This window comes from Podarcis muralis, chromosome 7 (genome assembly GCF_964188315.1).
Source record: "Podarcis muralis chromosome 7, rPodMur119.hap1.1, whole genome shotgun sequence".
Classification (NCBI taxonomy): Eukaryota; Metazoa; Chordata; class Lepidosauria; order Squamata; family Lacertidae; genus Podarcis; species Podarcis muralis.
In genome coordinates, this window is record NC_135661.1 from 15,771,815 (window position 1) to 15,794,432 (window position 22,618).

General features: G+C 48.6%; 2 protein-coding genes across 2 annotated transcripts; one reads left to right on the plus strand and one right to left on the minus strand.

Moving 5' to 3' along the window:
- The first annotated feature begins 787 nt into the window (after positions 1–787).
- LOC114602597 (claudin-16-like) lies at positions 788–8,208 on the plus strand. The gene is made up of 5 exons (XM_028741009.2): positions 788–1,020; positions 4,229–4,364; positions 5,031–5,195; positions 6,295–6,359; positions 7,780–8,208. Exons 1-5 carry the CDS (start codon positions 916–918, stop codon positions 7,972–7,974), a joined length of 666 nt encoding a protein of 221 aa, XP_028596842.2. The 5' UTR covers positions 788–915; the 3' UTR covers positions 7,975–8,208.
- Positions 8,209–8,252: 44 nt separating this feature from the next.
- On the minus strand, positions 8,253–15,803 carry LOC114602966 (claudin-16-like). The gene is made up of 5 exons (XM_028741695.2): positions 15,690–15,803; positions 13,810–13,912; positions 11,677–11,841; positions 10,998–11,192; positions 8,253–9,802 (listed from the first exon to the last, which is right to left on the minus strand). Exons 1-5 carry the CDS (start codon positions 15,801–15,803, stop codon positions 9,714–9,716), a joined length of 666 nt encoding a protein of 221 aa, XP_028597528.1. The 3' UTR covers positions 8,253–9,713.
- Between the last annotated feature and the right edge of the window lie 6,815 nt (positions 15,804–22,618).

A 22,618-nucleotide genomic window follows, 5' to 3' on the forward strand; every position in this document is an offset into this window, starting at 1 on the left:
ACCCTTTCCTATCAAAATGCGTAGCATAGCTGGGGAGGGAAGCTGCATCCCCATAAGACAAAATCAACAGTTGAATAACTGTGGAACAAATTCTACATCACCTTGCCAACAAAGGTCCGTATAGTTAAAGCTATGGTTTTCCCAGTAGTGATGTATAGAAGTGAGAGCTGGACCATAAAGAAGGATGGTCGCCGAAGAATGGATGCTTTTGAATTATGGTGCTGGAGGAGACTCTTGAGAGTCCCATGGACTGCAAGAAGATCAAACGTATCCATTCTTAAGGAAATCAGCCCTGAGTGCTCACTGGAAGGACAGATCCTGAAGCTGAGACCACCTCATGAGAAGAGAAGACTCCCTGGAATAGACCCTGATGTTGGGAAAGGTGGAGGGAACAAGGAGAAGGGGACGACAGAGGACGAGATGGTTGGACAGTGTTCTCAAAGCTACCAGCATGAGTTTGACCAAACTGCGGGAGGCAGTGGAAGAGAGGAGTGCCTGGCGTGCTCTGGTCCATGGGGTCATGAAGAGTCGGACACGACTAAACGACTAAAGAACAACAACAACAGAACAAATTCAGTAGGATAGTGAAGTAATCCAGATTACATAGGTGGCAAATGTGACATGAAGCCTGGCAACCTGAACCCCAGCGTAGCCACTTGCAGATGATCTCGAAGTGCCCGGAGACAGTCTGGTCGTGCAGCTAACACAGCAGTTTGACTTTGCCAACAAAAATGCATGTTCTTTCCATTTCCACAAGGGGGAACATGCTGGCTTTTACCAGCTTCCCTCCCAAAGTCCTTTCCACTTAGATCTGCTGGTCACCTTCTGGTCTACTGGTTCCAAGAAGAAAAGTGGTGTGCGTATGAGTGTGAGTGTGTGTGATGTTGCGAAGGAAAATTCCTAGTTGAGCGTGGAATGGAGATCCCGGGCATGGCAGTGGCAACAGACATCCTGGCGATGGGACTGGGAGGGCTGGGCTTTTTGCTTCTCGTTCTGGGTGCCGGAGCAGATTGCTGGAGGGTAAGAAACAAATTAAGAGGACTTTAAAGCTGGGAAGGGGGCGGGGGGTGGGGAATCAAAAGCTGTGTTGTGCCAAATACCTGCCCTTTGGTTTCCTCGGTTGTTTTCCCTTTTTCCTGCCTCATCTGTGGGTAGGGATGCAAAAACCTGTCTGATTTCATTTTCCGAAGGCAAACTTCAAGTTCCGAAATGAGATGTTAAGTGCAATGTAGCCAACCTTTGCGCTTCTTCAGATTTTGCAGGGCTGTTCTCCTCCACGCAATGTGTAGATAGCATACACTCAGTGGCGTAGCGTGGGGGGTGCAGGAGGGCCGGCCGCACCGGGCGCAACATCTGGGGGGGGGCGCGCTCGCACTCGCAGCTCTCTGTCCCTACCTGGCTCACTCACTCTCTCTCACTGCAGTGCTGGCTGTGCGAATCCGAGCCGAGCCGCCGGGTCGCCGCCCACTGTGGAGGGGGGGTGTGCCAGGCGTGCGGTGCGGGTTAGGGGGCGCAAATCCACGGGTTAGGGGGCGCAAATTACTTGCCTTGCCCCAGGTGCTGACAACCCACGCTACGCCACTGCATACACTGGATCGCAACCTGTAGAAGTCCCAAGCACTGACAATGTGCAATTAAAAATTAAAACAATACTGAACCATATAATAAAATTGTACTATTTGTAATGACACAGAACTTGCATGTATGCTGAAATGCACTTGCATGTATGTCATTGGTGACACCCAACAGGATCTGATATCCTCTCATTAGTTTGGAGGAATGCTCCCTGGCTTAGGTGGGGATAAGTAATAAAAAGAGAACAGGAATAATGAGGGAAGTATTTGTAGTGGAGGGTAAGGAAGCCTAACAAAGTTCTGGTTTCCCCCATGGTGATTACTTAGAAGCTTTTTATTTTTTTGGAAATCTCAAATGTTAAATTACTTCCCAAAAGAAATACATGTGTGTGTGTGTGTGTGTGTGTGTGTGTGTGTGTGTGTGTGCACCCCTGCTTTGCTGGTACCTGAAACGCGCTTAATCAGTCCATTGGGCAATCTAGCACTGTGTGCTACAAGACGAAGACACAAAGTCCTTCTGGGAAATTCTTCAACTTGGATCAGCTTCTGAGCCATTCCCTCATCCCAGCATACAAAAAATTTCTTGGTCCCCCTTTCCCTCTCTGAAGAAATTGAAAACTTGCTTGATAGAAGAACTGGGGGGTGCTTGGCTTGTGCTGTTGTCAAACCCAAGGCCTGGTTGCCATAGGAACGTTAAGCTCTGGGGAAAATATACAGCAGCGGCGAGGGCCGGTGTACTCCTGGAAAGGTCAAACCTGCTTCTGGTGACTTTGATAAAGAGGGGCCAGTGCCCCCAGCTTTGCCCTCACTGGGTAAACACTGGCCACGGGAGCCATCACCGCTTCTTCCTTTCTTCGTTGCTGAACCCTCTCCGGGTGTTGGATGCACAGGAGCCTGCTCTGTCAAACATATTTACTAATATTCATAAAAGTGAGCTGCCTGTGTGTGTGAAAGATACATACATACAGGCAGACAGACAGACAGACAGACAGACAGACAGACAGACAGACAGAAGAGAGTGTGGGCTGTGAGGATGAGAGTGCCCGAGACACAGGACAGTCAGAACATGATAACGTAAGAGCCTACTGGATCTGGCCAATGGCCCATCTAGCCCAGCCTCCTGTCCTCACAATGGTCAGCAAGTTTCCTCAGAGGCCTAGGACCCTCGTACTTATGGGACCACCTCTCCGGTATGACCCACGGAGGACCTTAAGGTCCATAAATAGCAACACCCTAGCGGTCCCGGGCCCTAAGGAAGTCAGATTAGCCTCAACCAGAGCCAGGGCCTTTTCAACTCTGGCTCCAGCCTTGTGGAACGCTCTGTCTCATGAGACCAGGGCCCCGCAGGATCTGATTTCTTTCCGCAGGGCCTGTAAGACAGAGTTGTTCCGCCTGGCCTTTATCTTGGAATCAACTTGATCCCCTCTTTCCTTTTTCCTTTCTCCTTCTGTGATGGAACTCCTATTTGGGGACTTCCCTGGCTTTTCTGGCCCACGTAGGACCAGTCTGGATAGTTGACCTTGGTGAAGATTTGACGTTTTCATCCCCCAAAAGTTTATGATTTGACTTTCTACTGAAATGAGGCTGCATTTTAATGTTGTACTTAATCTTGTTTTTAAGTTGCATTTTAATCAATTGTTTTTATACCTGGTGCTGTTAGCCGCCCTGAGCCTGGTCTTGGCTGGGGAGGGTGGGGTATCAATAAATTATTATTATTATTATTATTATTATTATTATTATTATTATTATTAAATGGGAAACCTGTAAGCAGGACCTGCACACAAGAGCCCTCTCCCCCTCCTGTGGTTTCCAGACACTGGTATTCAGAAGCATTGCTGCCTCTGACCGTGGTGGCAGAATGCAGCCACCACGGATAGCAGCCATTGATCATCTTCTCCTCCAGGAGGTTCTCCAGTCCTCTTTGAAAGCTATCCAAGTATGGCGGCCACCACTGCCTCCTGCAGGAGCGAGTTCCACAGATTACGCACTGTGTGAAGAAGTTATTCTCAACTGTCCTGGTCTGTGGACCAGCTGAATGGGGTTCATGAACAGCCCGTGGTCTGCAGGCCACTGCTTAAGAACCTCTAATTAAAAAATTAGTTCTCAAAGTCTCTCTCCACCCAACTTCTGATGATTCCACCCTGCTCACCTTCCTTCTTTCTTACAACGAGTCCAGAGTGTAGTCCTGGGTGTCTTCATCTTCCTCCTTAGTCTCAGAGTTGAACTTGGGGGATGCGGGGGATGGGGACAAAACTAGAATGAGTTAGCTCTGCCTGCCATGCCCTCTGGCGCCACCTACTGTTGGCCTCCCTGCCTTCTGTCCTACCAGACTTCATGGGCACCAGCCTCTACTGACTACAATTCCCACCACCCCAGTTCATTAGCCATGCTTGGGGCTGAAGGGTGCTTCAGGGAGTCCAACCACATCTGGAGAGCCTCAGGTTCTTTCCATCCTCGAATAGGGGACAGATTCCCTCCTGCCACAATCCTGAGGCTCCAACCAATTGGAGGGGCAGGCAGCCTGGGTACAACTGAGTTAGTCCACCAACACCTTTCTACTCAACTCCATCTCACTTCACCTCACCTGTCTGTACAAAAATCCCGGCGGTGCCTCATAACTGCACAGAACATTTCTTCTCTCTTCTCTTCTCTAGCAAGATGCCAAGGACCCCCTGTCTTCGGTAGGGCTGAGTGCCCGGTGCCGGGGGTTGTGGAGTGAGTGTGTGTTTGATAACGTCGCTGACCTCTGGACCTGTGACATCCCGATCTCCTATCTCAGCGAGCATCCAGGTGAGGAAAATAAACCAGGTCCACCTAGTTGGAGCAGGTTGCAAAGGTGGACAGGACACATGGGAAGCTGCCCTGTACCATTAGTCCATCTAGCTCAATAATACCAGCACTGGCTGGCACTGGTTCTCCAAAGTTTCAGACAGCAGTTTCCCCCCAGCCTCACCTGGAGTTTTTCGGGGATTGAACCTGGGATCAGAGGCTCCCAGTCAAAGGTGCAGTTCTAAGACTCTCAGCTCAGTTATTGCCAGTGGGTTTATTCCATAAGTCACAACAATGGCCAAACAGTGGTCAGGTTACAAGGTGTGTAGGTCACCAGTCTCCAGGCGGAAATTGCTAAATGTCCTGGAAAATCCAGCCATATGGCAACCCATGTTGGGAGTGAAGTTTCCCACGTTGGGCAAAAGATTCCTACATTGCAGGGGGTTGGACTAGATGGTCCTAGTGGTCTCTTCCAACTCAACAGTTCTATTATTCTAACCCAGAGGAGGTTTTTGAGAGAAGGGGGAGAGATTTTGTTGTTGTTGCTGCCATTATTAAATAAGTGAGCATCAGAAACCCCACAGGAAAATTTGCCTGCAGTCTACCATTAAACTCTGATCTCCTTTCAAGGTGCCTTCCGTGTTCTAAAGTCTTGTTCTCTCTCAATTCTTCACCCCATCCCACCAGCTGTTCTCGTGGTCACTCGGGTCTTGGTGATCCTCTCTGCCTTTCTGACTCTTTCTGCCATACCTCCCTTCATTGCTGGCATGAAATGTACCAAGCTAATGCGCAGCAGAGTCCTTCAGAAACAGAAGTTCTCCCTGGCTGCTGGCATCCTGTTCCTCTTAGGAGGTAAGCACAGCCTTGCTTTGTTTCAGGTTGGGGCAGAATAGTACTTGATCTAGACCTTGGCTTCCACAGTCTCGTTTGTAGGGTGCCTCCTTCCTCTTCCTTTTTACATTAGTCCTGCATTAAAGCCTTTAACAGCAACCAAAAAACCGAGGAACCCTCCAGATTCCCTTTTATTCCACATTCATGATGATTTGTGCTCACAATGGTATTGGGGTGGTTAAACTTGATCCCGCATTTATGACTGTCTGCACTTGCAACTTTTTACAGTCTGAACAGCTGTAGTGGCGAAGCAGTACAGATTGTTCATGTTCAAAATAAGTAAATGTAAGTTGAAAGAGAGTAATATGTGGAAGTATAGGGTTGTCTCCAACTAAGACCTACTCGGAGCAGATCCAGGGCTGGGTTTAGGTTTGATGAGGCCCTAAGCTACTGAAGGTAATGGGGCCCTTTATATGTCCAGCTGTCCTTTGTCAACAACAAATTGTCACTGTTTTTTGTGTTGAATATATGCTATATGGTAGTTTAAAGGTAAAGGTACCCCTGCCCGTACGGGCCAGTCTTGTCAGACTCTAGGGTTGTGCGCTCATCTCACTCTAGAGGCCGGGAGCCAGCGCTGTCCGCAGACACTTCCGGGTCACGTGGCGAACCTACTCTGGTGAGCCAGAGCCGCACACGGAAATGCTGTTTACCTTCCCGCTAGTAAGCGGTCCCTATTTATCTACTTGCACCCGGGGGTGCTTTCGAACTGCTAGGTTGGCAGGCGCTGGGACCGAGCAGCGGGAGCGCACCCCGCCGCGGGGATTCGAACCGCCGACCATGCGATCGGCAAGCCCTAGGCGCTGAGGTTTTACCCACAGCGCCACCCGCGTCCCATATATGGTAGTTTATGGACCTTTAAATTTTTGGGGGGCCCCAAGAGAGTGGGGCCCTAAGCTACAGCTTGTTTAGCTTATACGTAAATCTGGCACTGAGCAGACCCATTTAACTAAGCTGGTCATGCCCGTTATTCAGAGTAGGACAGAGTAGGATGATGTATTATTATTATTAAGGAAGCCACGGCAGCTGGAAACTCTAATGTGGAATGGTCTCCCTTTCACAGGGCTCTCTGGAGCGGTTGCTTCTCTGTGGTACGGCATCGACACCGTTCAGAAGTATAAGCTTGAGGTAAGTGAGGTACCCTAAAAGAACATATGAACAGAAGAATCATAGAACTGTAGAGTTGGAAGGGACCACACGAGGGTCGTCTAGTCCAACCCCCTGCATTGCCAGAAACTTCTGCCCTACATGGGGCTCAAACCAACCATTCTGAGGTTAAGAGTCTTAAGCTCTACTGACTGAGCTATATGGCAGAAGCTGCCTCATGCCAAAGTCTGCTAGCCCAGTACTGTTGACACAGACAGGCACCAGCTCTCTAGGAAGGGAGTCTTTCCCAGCCCAGTTTGGCGATGGCTAGGGACCTTCCTGCATGCAAAGTAGGGGCTCCACCACACAGTTGTGGCCATTCCCCAATGGGAATGGAGTTTAGTACAGAACCTATTGAAAGCCACATGGATTCTTTAGGGCGTTCCCCATCCACCTCCTGCCTTGACTGGCTGCAGTTCCCTAGGGTCTCAGCCCTTTCCCAGAAGTAGCTGAGATGTCAGGATTTGAACCTGGGGCTTTCTGTCCGCAAAGCCCTACAAGTGAGAATTTTTTTTATGGTAATCAACACATGCCTTTAAAATGTGCTGCTCCCACCTGGTTCGATGCCTGCAGAGTGTCCGGGATCACTCACCATCTCTTTTTTTGTAGTATTTTTGCTTTTCCATTTTCAAAATTTAAACATAATCTTATTATCCACATTGTTTTTTGCTCTTCTGAGCCAAATCAACTTCTCCCCCTCCTGCCTCATGGCTTTGAAAGTTCACCCTTATATCATAGCATTCATACATCTTCCATTTTACGTATTTCTCATTCAACTTATCTCCACTTTCAAATAAATAAAAAAGGTAATAACCATTATCATTACAAGATTTCTTACAACCCTACTAGTGTTGGTAAATGTTTACAATAATCCTTCAAATATTGTACAAATTTACTCCAGCCTTTTAGGAAAGCTTGATCACGCTGGTTTCAGATTTTCCCGGTCAGCTTTGCCAATTCCGCATAGTCCATCATTTTCATCTACCACTCTTCAATCGTTGGTACAGTGGTACCTTGGGTTACATATCCTTCAGGTTACAGACTCCGCTAACCCAGAAACAGTACCTCGGGTTAAGAACTTTGCTTCAGGATGAGAACAGAAATCATGCTCCGGCGGCGCGGCAGCAGCAGGAGGCCCCATTAGCTAAAGTGGTGCTTCAGGTTAAGAACAGTTTCAGGTTAAGAACGGACCTCCGGAACGAATTAAGTACTTAACCAGAGGTACCACTGTACTTCTTGTTGCTTCCATTTTTGGGCTAAAAGAGTCCTTGCTGCAGTAGTAGCATACATGAACAATTTATGATCGCCCTTTGGTATTTCTTCACCTACTATACCTAATAAAAATGCTTCCAGGTTTTTTTTTTAAGAAAAGGGATCGCTCACCATCTCAGTTCTCTTTCAGGTCAGCTTGGGCATCCCTGGCGTGACTTACGAGCTTGGCTATTCCTATTGGATGGCTGCCGCGGGCGCCGCTTGCTCCACTTCCGGCGGTGCCTTACTGATCGCCGCCGACTGCCTCGATGCCCAGGCGCCGAAGAGAAAGCAGAACCTTCTCTGCAGCCCACTGACCTCCAAAGGGCCACAAACCTACCTATGAAGGCGGAGTCCAGCCCTCCCTCTGCAGACAAGCCAACCGTTGGCTTTCTAGCAAATGTCGTTTGTAAAGGCTGCTGGGGATTATAGCTCTGTGAGGGGGGAAACTACAGTTCCTGGGTTTCTCTGGTGGAAGCCGTATGCTTTAAATGCCACGTGCTTTAAAAGCTATATGGTTTAAATGTTTGAAGCGGGTGCAACCATAAAGCACGATTCCAATTAAACCAGAAGCAGCTGGCTGGTTGGATTGCATTGTGTCTTTTCTGCATCACCAGACTGGTCTTCGCACTTGCTTGCTGATTGGTAGTAGCGCCAATCGGGGAGCAGCCAGAAGGACCACATGGCCTTGGCCTCAAGCTCAAAAGGGGGCTCAGATTTAGCCATGCGTTCGTTTCATTTCTGCTGCATTTGAGAAGTTTTGCAAATTTGTTTTTAAGTGCTGAAAGGTGACACGTTATCCTCCCTTCGAGCTGCAAAGATATATAAAAAAGGAGTTGTGATTTGGCAAAAGACATCCAGTATTCAATGATGGGTGAAGCTGTCCATTTTGGTTCTCTCCGTTTCTCATATTTCCAGCCTTACGTTCAGTCCTCTTTGTTCCCACATCAGTTTTCAATTCTTTTTGAAAGTCCTCGTGAAAAATTGTCAGCGTTGTGGTGCAATTTTCTCCTAATATGCACAAGTTTGTTTGCAATTTCCCCTAAGAAGCACACTTTGGCAAAGCAATCTCCCCCTATAGAATAGAGTTTTGAACGTCATTTTCCCCACTAACAGGTGTTATTTTTTTGACACCCTTTCCCCTAATAGAGTCATTTACTTGGTCGGAGAACCGCACTGCAAAATTCAGAGAAGTGTGAATTTTGAATAATGGTTGCACTTCTATTTAGGGAAGTACAAATTTCCATGTTTGCCTTTAAATGGGAGATGAATTGAATCCCCCTGTTCCCATCCAGCCCTTGCTGCAATATGACAACCCCACATCTCATCTAGGGGTGCTATAAATGTACAGTATGTAGCATCAGGATTCGCTCCAAAGAGCTTGGGCCACACGGCAACCACATAGTGATTCCTTCTGGTTTCCCAACATGTTCCTAGCTGTTAATTTCCACATCACATTTGAGCTTTCACATGACAAAGGACTATAGTGGGATGTAGTGCAAGTTTAGTACTCGTTTCCATGCTATTTGCAAATGACTTTCTTCTTTTTCCTGGAGGCAAGTAGCACATGAATGAGTCCTCAGCTTACATCATATTCTGCTGCATTTCTGGAAGGGGCTTTTACGTTATGTGGAAGCACAAATATAATGTGGAAATTCACAGATACGGCAAGATCAGGAAAATGGAATAAACTGCTGTGTGAGTGCAGCCCAGGTGTGGAGAAGCCGTGTTGTGATCAATAGCATTTCCATGCTCTAGGGCACGAGTGTGTTTGTCTGTAGGGCTTCCTTTGCAAATAGCTGCGCTCAATGTACAAGCATCAGAGAGTGGATCTGAGGCAGAGACACAATATCAGAGGTGGGGCAAGGTGGGGCTCCCTATTCCTGCTTCACCAGCAGTCATCTAAGTCACACAGGGGTAGGACTGTTGTTGGGGTTTTTTTTGGGGGGGGGGAGAAGGCACGCGCTGTGCGAGCAAGGCCCCAAAGCAGTCTTATGCCTTCCCTCCGAAGCCAGCATGAAGAGAAAAGGCTCGTGAGCAGCTGTTCCAGAGGCAGTTCGCTCGCTGGGGCCGCTTGCTTCCATGTCACACGCGGGAAGCCATGGCATACATTTTGCAAGTGACTATGGGCGAATGGTGTGTCAGGCGCTGAGGTCTCCTGCGGGGGGCAGCACCTGCATTGGAAAGAAGAATGGAAGTCACAATATTTAGAAATAGATGTGGCCCTCTCTAGTGCTCTTGGAGAGTGGTGCATACACAGTGGCGTATCGTGGGTTGCCTCTGCCCCCCTCTGCAAGGAAAGTATTGCCCCCCTTAGAAAATTATTGCGCCCCCTAAGTGGCATTTCCATATGGTGCTGATGTTGCTACTGGACGGAGCTTCAGCGCAGCGGCGGGACATGTGCGTGCACCTCCTTGGGCTGGGGCACCACCATCGTGGCAAGTCTCACCGTCTGCCCGCCTCCTCTGCTGGTGGGGAGCGCTGCACAGCCAAAGGATGCAAGGGCCCATCCTCTCCCAGCTCCTGTTTGGAGTGCTGTCCAGGTGAGGCAGGCAAAAGGTTGGGGCAAAAGCTGCAGAGGTACGCTTGTAAGAATTTTTGCACTTGGAGCAATTGCCCCGGTAGCCCCACCACCATGCTACACCACTGTGCATACATTATCTTGTAACAGCCCTGCTAGGTTATCTTCACCCATGCGGGGGAAGCACCATGAGCAGGGTTTCCTGACATCACCTCCAAATTGTCACTGTTGGGTGGGAGGAATTCAGCTAGGGCCCATCATCCCTAGGCAGCATGGCTAGTAGCTAGTAGGGTGGTTGGAACCTGTAGCCCAAGAATATCTGGAGAATGTAAGAACATGAGAGCCCTGAGGAATCAGGCCAAAGGCCCATCTAGTCCAGCATCCTGTGGCCAACCAGATGCCCATTAGGGGAAGCCCCCAAGCAGGATCTGAGCATGACAGCAACCCTCCCCGCTTGTGGTTCCCGGCAATTGGTATTCCAAAGCATAATGTCTCCAACAATGGAGGCAGAACATAGTGATAACTGGCTAGTAGCCATCGATAGGCTCCCTGAATTTGTCTAGTCCTTCTGTAAAGGTATCCGAGTTGGTGGCTCTCACTACCTCTTAGTATAGTGAGTTCCATAATTTAACCATGAATTGTGTGAAGAAGTGCTTTTCTCTACCCTGAGTCCTCCTACGTTTGGTTTTCTTGGATAGCCCCAGGTCCTAGCATTATAGGGAGGCACAAGTTTCCTACCCCTCCCTTAGGACAATTGGGGGATATCCACAGCCAGTGATAACCACTACGGTTTTTCCTCTTACACCACCTTTGCTGCTGTCTCTGAACTCTTAACTCTTCGTACTGACCTCCTGCGGTGGCAGAAAGGCAGCAAGTCAACACAATGGCTGCCACGAAGCATCCTGAGGATCCCACCATTCCCAGCCAGCAAGACCATCCAAAGTCATAATGGACTCCCAAGAACACACTGTGCAAGACAAGAGTGGTCCTCTCCATATAGATATCGACAGCATACCAGACAGAGCCCACCAGTCCGAGGACACCTGGTGGGCCAAGAAAACACAATTATCTTAAGAAAGGCAGAGGCCATATGCTGGGCCACTACCCAAATCCCTCTGTATATGTTCATATATGTGGCAAAATTGCTCCATATCAACTGGCCAGGGGTTGCATACCATTTTGGGCCAGTGGGCATATTTGGGCTAGTCACAAAATGGCTTCCCTGAGGTGTGCAGCATAACACAAAATGGCTGCTGGCTGTAGGCGTAGGGGCATAACACAAAATGGCTTCCATTGTGAGTCATGGCACAACACAGGCTGGCTGTCTTATCTAAAGGAGCAGAAAAGGAGACCTGGATGGGAAACAGTGTGGTCCTGCCCTGGAATCAGGGGCAACACATCCCGTTGTGTAATGATGAGGGATGAGAGAGGTTGTACATGAGACTCCACTTTCCACCTCAAGGCTTGCCTCAGTAGCTGTCCTGGTCGATAACAACAAAGCCAGACCCCAATGGAAAAGGCACTTACTTCCGACTCCCAGGACTAATCCTGACGAATAGCGCATCTTCAGCTTAACGTGCGGCTCGTCCTTGAGAAACTTGATGCAGTCGAGGCCCAGCGCCAGCAAGACTAACGCGAATCCCGAGAGGATGTCAGCTGTGATCAGCAATGCTCGAGTCACCACAATCTTCACTGAGAAGGGAGAGCAAAATACAAGGTAGTTGAAGGTCAGTCAGAGAAGCATCCTACTGGCCTGGCGTCCCCTGTCTGACTCTGTTGGGAGGAACCATGAAGGTCTGTATAATACTGAGCCAGGTGATTTGTCCACCTAGACCATCAATGTCTACACCAGTGGGCAGTAGCTCTCCAGGATTTCTCTCAGCAGTCCCTCCCATTTCTCTACCCGGATTAAAATGGGACCTTCTGCATGCATATCAGGAGCTATAACCACTGAGTTAGATCCCTTTCCTAAAATTAAAGCAAGGTGCCAGATAAAGAGTTGATTTAAATAGAAACATAAGAAGCTAACATACTGAGTCACTGGTGCATCCAGCTCATGATTGATGATTGTCTACACTGACTGGAAGCAGCTATACAGGAGTTCAGGCAGGGGTCTCTCCTAGGATACTTGGAGATGCCAGGGATTGAACCAGCAACCTTCTGCATGCAGAGCAGATGTTTTACCACTAAGCTATGGCTCTTCCCCCCGGTTCTTCCCTGCTCAAGCTGGCACCTGACCTGTCTTCTGATGACCTCTCTGCCTCTGCCTCTTCCTCTATCTCCTGCTTCCTTATTTACCTAATCTGGTGCCTCTGACCTCCGGCCCATCCAAGATTGTGCCTCCTGCCCCTGCCCCATTTTGCAGACCAGACCCTTCAAGAGTCACCATTTTCCAGGAACGGTTCCAGTTTACAGAAGCCGTCCCGGTTTCTGATTAGATCCCGGAATGTCCCACTTTTCCTTAGGAAGTCTCTACAGTGGTACCTCGGGTTAAGAACTTAATTCGTTCTGGAGGTCCGTTCTTAACCTGAAACTGTGCTTAACCTGAGATACCACTTTAGCTAATGGGGCCTCCAGTTGCTGCCACACCGCGGCCACGCGATTTCTGTTCTTATCCTGAAGCAAGGTTCTTAACCCGAGGTACTATTTCTGGGTTAGCGGAGTCTGTAACCTGAAGCGTCTGTAACCTGAAGCATCTGTAACCCGAGGTACCACTGTATTTTCATCGGATAAATGTTGGCGGGTCTGGAGTTACATAACCCCTGAGCCAAGGAGATAAGTACTGTAACTGTACAACTTTTAGAAGACATCTGTATAGGGAAGTTTAAAAAAAAACTTTTAATGTTTTATTATGTTTTTATATATGTTGGGAAGCCGCCCAGAGTGGCTGGGGCAACCCACTCAAATGGGCAGGGTATAAATAATAAAATTGTTGTTGTTGTTGTTGTTATATAGGACATCCCTATTGTTATTGGAGAAATGTTGGAGGGTATGATTTTGGCTGAAGCCTGTTCCAGGCTAGCACTACCCCCATCCAACTCTAAAAATGTAGGGCAGTGTTATTACCCCTATACTGCCGAAAAACAAGCTGAGGCTGAGAGAGATACAGCTTGCCAAAGAGTATTTGCATTGCCACAGATCACGGGCCCATTATTATCATCACTATAGGCCACTGGTGGAGAACTGTACTGGGGCTCCCGATTTGACCCATGAGGTCATGCCTTGTGCAGTGCAAGCCCCAATGACCAGACAACGGCTGGGGCCTCAGTGCGCAGCTCTATTTAAAGAAAAGCTCCCCTGATGTCATTGTGATGTCAGATGATTGACAGGTCAAACTTGGCCCATGGAAGGGGGCAGGAGATAGAGATTTGGCCCACCAGTTCCGAATCCAGTTCTCCACCTACTGATGTAAGCCTATCCAACCTTACTTTAAAGAGGACTCTCCACTGGTCAACCCTCATCTCTGCATTTTTACTCCACCCCTGGAGGCCTGATCATCAGTTCCAGCCCTTTTAGCAATCTTAACACGCTCGGAAACCCACCCCAGCACCTCCAACAATTGGGGCCAACTGTAGAAGGGGAGGGTCGCAATTGTGCAATGGCTGAGAAAGCTTGAATGCACCCGAAGATGCTTCAGCCCATCAGCTGTTGGAGACTTACAGGGATGCTCTGCTAAAATGGAGTCGTACTGGTCGCAGGTCCTGATGCCGTCTTGCATGTTGGTGACACACTCCCTCCACAGTCCTCGGCATTTGTGGCTGACCTGCAAAGAACATCATCGGATGTTTTGGGTGCAAAAAGGGGTGCTGCTTGGGGCTGAGACAAATAGAGAAAGGGACCTCCACATTTCCAGGCTTTCGCTGTACCTTTAAGCTTACTGTTTTATCTCATTGGTTTTTAATAATAATAATAATAATAATAATAATAATAATAATAATAATAATAATAATTATTTATTTATACCCCGCCCTCCCCGGCCAAGACCGGGCTCAGGGCGGCTAACACCAAATATAAATACAGTAAAAACATTTTAAAACAAAACAAAACCAAACAAACAGTTGATTAAAATATAAGTTAGAATACAGTTTAAAATGCAGCTTAAAATGCAGCCTCGTTTTAATGGCAGCCTATAGATCAAAGCCATAAGGGGAGAAAATGTCAAATATTCACCGGGGCCAACTATCCATGCTGGTCCTACGTGGGCCAGCAAAAAGAGCCGAGGGAAAATTTATATACAAAATCCCACATTAGGGGTTCCATCAAAATAAATAAATAAGAGCGGGGGGGGGGGGGGGTTAGACTGAGTTCAGCCCAAAGGCCAGGCGGAACAGCACTGTCTTGCAGGCCCTGTGGAAAGATGTCAAATCCCGCAGGGCCCTAGTCTTTAGTGACAGAGTGTTCCACCAGGCCGGGGCCAGAGCTGAAAAGGACTGGATGTTTTAGACTGAAACATCTTAGGTTGCATCCTATTTACAACTTCCTCCACCTACTCTGACTTCTCTTTTGGACCTCAAGATGAGAGGGCACCTTGGGTCCATCCTCTGAGAACAAAGGAGCAAGCATGTCTGCCTTTGTATTGCCCAGATTAATTGGTTAGGATAGAACGAAAAAACGTCCCTATCCAAGTTATGTACTACCTATAATAAACTACTTTTCTTACTCCACAAGCATCTCTGCATGTTGGATTGCAACAGGTAAAGTTGACTCTGCAACTGGATTCTCAAGCCATATGCTACTCACTTTGCACAGCAAAGAGCTCCAATAGGTAATTGGGCTCAGTTCCTGTTGTGATTAGGGACACAGGTGGCGCTGTGGTCTAAACCACCGAGCCTCTTGGGCTTGCTGATCAGAAGGTTGGCAGTTTGTATCTGTGTGATAGTGTGAGCTCCTGTTGCTCTGTCCCAGCTTAGCAGTTCAATGTAGCAGTTCAAAAGCATACCAGTACCTTTTCCTCACCTATTATTTATTATATTACTACTACTGCTGCAGCTACTACTATAACTAGTTGGTTGCCTAACACAGGACTGGTTTACAATCAAATTTCATCAAGTACCCCAGGAGAGATGAACACTTTAGCTGCCAAAATGTGCCCATTTTGCAGGCAGGGAGCCTGACAGTAGGTGGCGCCAGAGCCAATGACAGAAAGAGCAAAGTGATTCCAGTTTCACCCCCATCCTCCTCCCTGTTGAGTTCTGCAAAAGGCAACACTGAGACTAAGGAGTGGGGAGCCAACAGGCAGCCCCACCCTCTGAACTTGTTGTAAGCAGGTAGAGATGTGGGAGAGGCTGGCTGAGGGCAGATTGAACTGCCTCCACTGGATGTAAAGGTTGGCCCCAGGTGGGCATGGCCAGGGAAAGCACTCCACAAGCAGAGAAGGGTGACCGCAACCTTTCTTATTATGCAGAGGCCCTGAGGGAAGGGGGATGCAATGATAGATCTGGAGAATAGGGAATGGTTGCATATATAGGCACCAAGCTAGCTACCCCAGCGTAGTAGAACATGCTGGAGCTCAGCTACCTGTTCCTGTTCCTCGTCCTCACCTCCAAGCTGTCATCAGCATTAACCATCCAGCAGTCGGTCCATGTGGCCGCGACCAGGAAGAGGGTTGAAATGAGAGCGACGCAGAAGGACATCAGTTGCAAAGCCACCGCCATTGGGAGAACTACAAAGGGCTAGGAGGAGACACACGTAAGGCTCTGGGTGTGTCCATCCTCACCCTGCCCAAAATTGCCACGGCTTCCCCCCAAATTGCAGCAACCTCTGAGCTTTGCTCCCAACAATGGATTCCAGCTTGTCCCCTGTTTGCTTTGGGTGGGGAGACGGGTGTCGTTTGAAAAAAAAACCTTACAGAATGAAGACACACAAACATTGCAGGAAGTTGGACTAGATGCTCCTTCGAACCCCTTCCAACGCTACAATTCTATAATTCTATGAAACGCACCTGTGCTCAGAGTCCACATATATGCACTCTGCTCCCAAGAGACTATCAGAATCATATATACAGTGGTGCCCCGCAAGACGAATGCCTCGCAAGACGGAAAACCCGCTAGACGAAAGGGTTTTCCGTTTTGGAGGTGCTTCGCAAAACGAATTTCCTACGGGCTTGCTTCGCAAGACGAAAATGTCTTGCGAGTTCCTGCAGGGTTTTTTTCCTTTCCCCCCCTTTTCCCCAAGCCGCTAAGCTGCTTATCAGCTGATCCGCTAAGCCGCTAAGCCGCTAAGCCGCTTAACAGATGATCCGCTAAACCGCTAAGCCGCTTAACAGCTGATCGCTAAGCCGCTTATCAGCTGATCCACTAAGCTGCTTAACAGCTGGTCCGCTAAGCCGCTAAGCTGCTTATCAGCTGATCCGCTAAGCCGCTTAACAGCTGATCCGCTAAGCCGCTTATCAGCTGATCCGCTAAGCCCGCTAAGCCGCTAATAGCGCTAATCCGCTAAGCCGCTAATGGGCTTGTTTCGCAAGACGAAAAAATCGCAAGACGAAGAGAATCACGGAACGGATTCTTTTCGTCTTGCGAGGCACCACTGTATTTTTTGTTTCATGCTGATTTCCTTGACCAATGGCTTAAGGAAACCCGAGTTAGGCAAGCAAGAAAAGACTTCCACCCTTACAAAAATAAAAATTAAGGGTGAGAGGCTTGCACAATAATGCCAATTCCAAGCACCTGAATTGTCCTCTGTGCTGCCAGCTTTGCCACATTAAAAAAAGGGTTCCCCAAGGAATAAGGTAAGCTAGAATTTTTTAAAAAAACGACATACTAATGTAGCAAAATTAACGCGGCGGTGAGAAAACAAAGGGTGTTTATTGCTAGCAATAATGGCTCAGCGGGATCACGCTCCAAAAGCTGAACAAAGCCCAAAAGGGTGAGGCCTGCTTTATATACCGTACATAGCTGTTATCTGTTAAAGCAATACAGTGGTACCTTGGGTTAAGTACTTAATTCGTTCTAGAGGTCCGTTCTTAACCTGAAACTGTTCTTAACCTGAAGCACCACTTTAGCTAATGGGGCTTCCTGCTGCCGCTGCGCTGCCGCCACACGATTCCTGTTCACATCCTGAAGCAAAGTTCTTAACCCGAGGTACTATTTCTGGGTTAGCGGAGTCTGTAACCTGAAGCATCTGTAACCCAAGGTACCACTGTACATATGCATAAACTTCCTCCAATCTAAAGTTACAACACAATACTAATTATACCATGTATGGTCTTTCCTTTATTACCTATTCATTAGGCAAGGAAACAAAGGACTCTCTTTTGTCAAATGTAGACACTTAGGAATGTTGTTTACAACCTTGGGACTAAAGCTGCTTCTAACACGAGATAAGGCACAAGGCCTCTAGCCTGGCTAGTTAGCTGAGCTTATAGGTCTCTATGTGCATCACTAAGACCTAGGAAGATGCACAAAGAACAAAACTCAAGGGCCCTGGCTTCTTTGGTTCACAGGAATTTGGGTGGATTTTCTTTTTAAAAGCTCAGTGCTCTCTACACTGACTGGCAGCATCTCTCCAGGTCTTACCCAGCCATACCTGGACATGCCAGGAACTGAACCTGGGAGTTTCTGCATGCAGGTCAGATGCTCTGCCTCTGAGCTATGAATGATTTTAAGTTTTCGCCTGCACGGTCTGGTCGTGTTCGGGGGGAAAGGAAGGAAAGCGACTGACTCAACTCGGGGCACCAGGGGAAGAAGGCATAATGGAAGGGAGCTGGCCATGTGTTGATGGAAAGGGCGACAAAGGATGCCCCGAGATTCTCTGTGTTTTGTAGGAGGGATCCTAGCGCATGCCATAACTGTAGGCTTGTGCAATGAAAACAGATCAAAGCGCTCTGTCACCCTTTTGGAACAAGTCCACTTTTGAAAAATAAATAAAAGGGAAGCAGATTTCTATGGGGGAAGGCAGCAAAAAGTCCTGCAAGCACACAAGAACAAATTGCTCACTGACTGCTCATTGTTGTATAACAGCCCCGCAAACGAATCACAACAAACATTCATTCAAGACTGAACTAAAGCCCCATCTACATTGCAGTAGCAGATCACTTTCAACAGTGGCTTTCTCCCAAGGAATCCCAAGAACTGTGCTTCGTTAAGGGCACAGAGAGTTGTTAGGAGACCCCTGTTCCTCCCACAGAGCTAAAACTCCCAGAGTGGTTTAACAACCGATCCCTTTTCCTAGGGAACTCTGGGATCTGTTAGCTCTGTGAAGGGAATAGAAATTCTCTGCGTTTCGATTCAGTGACTATTTTGGAGAAAGTGACTTTGTTAGGTTTTCCTTTAAATGTGAACTTAATTCGATTCCTCCGCCATTTCTAGAAAACCCCTCCCATCTTTCCAGAAAGAAAATAAGACTGTAAGAATCCCTACAACAGGTTAGGATTATTTTCCTCCTGCCCCTGTCCTATTGGAGGTGGAAACAGGAGACTGTAGGGAAGGCCCTTAACTCAGTGACAGAGCCTCTCTCACAGACCACAACGCCCTCCCAAGGAAGATCACAACATTAGTTTACCTTTAAGTCGGGTGCACTAGAGCCTCTGCGTCTGTCATCCTTGCGAAGGAGATCCCACAGAACATCTGAAGAGAAGCCAGAAATTCAGGTTAAGTCTTTTCCAGGAGTTTTAAAACGTCAATAAGGTGACATGAGGTTGCACCACCAAACCTAGGAACCGTCACCTGGCAGTACAGGGGGCAGAATTGAACCCCACCTGACAGGCCTGCCACTGGCCTGTTCAGTAGCAATCGAAACTGTCTCTGGATCAGACTCCTTAAAAAATAAAAAATAAAACCCAAGCCATGTCAGCTGTGCTTCGGGCTTTAACAGCGTGATGGGCTTCCTTGCAATTAAAATGGCTATGGGTCAGAAAGCATAAACAGGTATTGGCATCTTCGGGAGCTTGGCAGGCGATACTGGCACGCAGCGGTGTGCCCTCCCTCCAGAACTAAATCCATCACTTCTTCACTGAGGATCAAGGCTACATCAATTATTTCCGGAATTAGAGGTTCCAGTCAACCTCTCCAAAAGAAAGGCTGGGAGCTTTTCCTGCGGGATCCCTGGGTTCCTGGTAGAGGTTTTGTTCAGAGGTCAAGAATGCAATGATTTTGCTAAATCGGACCAAAATCCATCTTAGTCTGGTATTCTGTTGCCAACAGTGGCCAGCGGGATCGGGGGTGGGGGTGGTGGTGGTGGTGGCTGGTGCCCATTGGACAAAAGGGAGGGAGCCCAACAGTAGGTGGCGCTAGATCCAATGACAGGCAAAGCCAAGCAGTGCTAGCTTTCTCCCCATCCTCTTCCCTGCTGAGTTCTACAAGGGGTGACCCTGAGACTAAAGAGGAAGAGCAGGAGAGAGAGAGAGAGAGAGAGAGAGAGAGAGAGAGAGAGAGAGAGAGACAAGATGTCAGGATATCTCAGTTGGTAGAGCAGGCAACTCTTAGTCTCAGCACTGTGGGTTTGAGATTCCTGCATTGCAGGGGAGCTGGACAATTGATGCAAACGGCGCCTTCCAAATCTACAATTCTATGACCTGTGATTAAGACTGCAGCTTTGGTGCAGAAAAGGCCAAAAAACCCTCCCTCTCTTCCTGTTTCCCAAGTCTGCAGCTGGAATTGTCACACGTGCTTGTTCCCAGTGCCTGCAAAGTGTGGGTGCCTCCTCTTGATGCTGAGCGTTAAGATAACAGGTTGGAGCTGCCATTGTTGCCATGAACAGTTAAATCATTCTCACGGCTGCTTCATTTGCCTTGAGCATCAGACAAGAGGCTACTTGCTGGGCCCTTCCAAACAGAAGTGTCTGTTAAAGCGGAAGAAAGAGCTTCTGTGTTTGGTATGAAGCATTTTGGAGCTCTGCCAGGCAGCTCAAAGTCTTGAGGCCAGTTCAGGAGGGCCACGTAGATTGCTTTGTTGCCTGGGGTTCCGAAAAGGTTCAGAGAAGATCATTTATCGGACTTTTCAACCAGGTCCACCCTCCCCCTCCTCTTATCTCGACCAAGGATGGATAAGTCCAAAACCTCCTGCAAGATGAGCTTTGATGCTCAAAGACAGCGCAGTGCACACCAGCTAAATCTTGAGCTGGGAAGTCTGACCTGACTCAAATCTGATTTTTCTTTTCATTGCCATGAACTCGCTAGGCAAAGGTTGGCAGGTCACCATTTTCTCAGCCCTGACTTCTTTTGTTTGTGACACGGGAAGTAAGAGCACTTGTAAGTTTGTAAGCCGTTACGTCCTTTGCCCCACAGGTTTAAAACACATGCCTTCCCACAAAGATTCTTGGAAATGGTTGCTTATTAGATGTGCTGGCTGCTTTGTGTGGGGGAAAAGACAGTTCTCAGGTGTCTTCCGGGGAATACATGTCCTTTACATGTATGAGGGGGGTGGAGCAGAGTTCACTTTGGATATCCTTTGGAGGAGAGCATGCTGTCATTTTTAATATACTGTATGTAAAAAGGTAAAGGGGTAAAGGGACCCCTGAGCATTAGGTCCAGTCCTGGCCGACTCTGGGGTTGTGGCGCTCATCTCGCTTTATTGGCCGAGGGAGCCAGCGTACAGCTTCCGGGTCATGTGGCCAGCATGACTAAGCTGCTTCTGGTGAACCAGAGCAGCACACGGAAACACTGTTTACCTTCCCGCCGGAGCAGTACCTATTTATCTACTTGCACTTTGATATGCTTTCGAACTGCTAGGTTGGCAGGAGCGGGGACCGAGCAACGGGAGCTCACCCCGTCGCGGGGATTCGAACCGCCGACCTTCTGATCGGCAAGTCCTAGGCTCTGTGGTTTAACCAACAGCGCCACCCGCGTCCCATACTGTATGTAATACTGGCTTATTATATAGACATGCCACAGGTGGAAGTGCGATTTTCAGAGTCCTGGGCCAGGGGTCAGTGTGTGCCATGTACAGTGGTACCTCGGGTTACAGATGCTTCAGGTTACAGACGCTTCAGGTTGCAGACTCCGCTAACCCAGAAATAGTACCTCAGGTTAAGAACTTTGCTGCAGGGTGAGAACAGAAATTGCACAGCAGCGGCGCAGCAGCAGCAGCAGGAGGCCCCATTAGCTAAAGTGGTGCTTCAGATTAAGGACAGTTTCAGGTTAAGAACGGACCTCCGGAACGAATTAAGTTCTTAACCCAAGGTACCACTGTATTTGTTGTTTTGCATGCCATTTTCAGAGGGGAAATGGCGAAGAATGCTAATCATTCTAGCCTTCCATTTGAAAGACTGTCTGGTCCAAGTCTGGTTTAAAGACAGAGAAGCAGAAGAAAGGAGATAAGCTAGTTCAGTGGTTTTCAACCAGATGTCTGTTGCAGCAGCCCTGGCTACAAGCGCCCCAGGCAAATGGTGCCTCTAGGGCTGACCAGGGGGTGCTTCCCAGGTCCCTGTGGGCTGTGGGAGGAGGCACCTCTCTATGGGGCAGGGAGGGCAGCTCAGAGACCAAGGGCGGCAACAGCGGCTGCCTGGAGGACTCCCAAGGAGAGGGGAGAAGAGACTGAGGGAACACTTCACAAGGGTGTTCAAAAAGGGTGAGAGGCTGCCAGCTCTGCAGGCAAGGGGGGACATAACTGGGCTCCTGAGCCCTACAGGGGTGCCGCAGAAAGAATGCAGTTGGTCAAGGGAGCCGTGGACTCAAAAAGGTTGAAAACCTCTGAGCTAGGTAGACTGCAGTCTTCAGTTGTATCCAACAGCAACCTGCTCCACTACTGGATCAACACCCCTGTTTAGATGGCTTAAAGAAGAACTGAGCCCAAACCAGTTTCAGGCTGGCTTGACACCCGAACACACACACACACACACACACACACACACACACACACACACCCCGCTTTCGGCAGCTCGTGATATCTTTGGGCCCAGCTGGTTTTTGCAGAGGCTTCTGAAGCTGCCTAGAACTTCGGAAAAGCAGCCCCAATTAGCCCACATTAGGCACGAAAGCCGCGGGGGAGAAGATTACCTCTCCTTTGCCCCCACCCCTTTCCATGGCATCCTGCGTGTGCAGACGGATTAGGTTAATTAGCGTTTCCTGCATTCACCAGTCCAAAAAATGGGAGGAAAGGTGTGGGAGGGAGAGGAATGAACGATTTGGCTCAGAGTGGCTGGTTACAGGCGGCAGCAAAGCTGAGGCTCCCCAGTAGCAGCTGGACGACTAGCAAGTGGGGGGGGGGCGCTTCCATCAGAAGCCAGGCAAAGCAGGATGCTGGCACACCAGACACAACATCATGGGGTCAAGAGAACCAAGCTGGCTGGTGCTGGGAAAGCCAGGAGTTAATTTTGCCACCAGGGATCTGCAGCTACGGCCTTGGGTTGGCTGACTTTATTGGTCTTCCCAATACAGTGGTACCTCGGGTTAAGTACTTAATTCGTTCCGGAGGTCCGTTCTTAACCTGAAACTGTTCTTAACCTGAAGCACCACTTTAGCTAATGGGGCCTCCTGCTGCCGCTGCGCCGCTGCTGCACAATTTCTGTTCTCATCCTGAAGCAAAGTTCTTAA

Coding starts and splice junctions, on each gene's coding strand:
- LOC114602597 (XM_028741009.2), top strand. CDS start 916: ATGGAGATCCCGGGCATGGCAGTGGCAACAGACATCCTGGCGATGGGA. Junction 1,021..4,228: donor CCGGAGCAGATTGCTGGAGG/GTAAGAAACAAA, acceptor TCTCTTCTCTAG/CAAGATGCCAAGGACCCCCT. Junction 5,196..6,294: donor CATCCTGTTCCTCTTAGGAG/GTAAGCACAGCC, acceptor TCCCTTTCACAG/GGCTCTCTGGAGCGGTTGCT.
- LOC114602966 (XM_028741695.2), bottom strand. CDS start 15,803: ATGGCGGTGGCTTTGCAACTGATGTCCTTCTGCGTCGCTCTCATTTCA. Junction 13,913..15,689: donor ATGCTGATGACAGCTTGGAG/GTGAGGACGAGG, acceptor TGTTCTTTGCAG/GTCAGCCACAAATGCCGAGG. Junction 9,803..10,997: donor CCTTTCTGCCACCGCAGGAG/GTCAGTACGAAG, acceptor TTTCCAATGCAG/GTGCTGCCCCCCGCAGGAGA.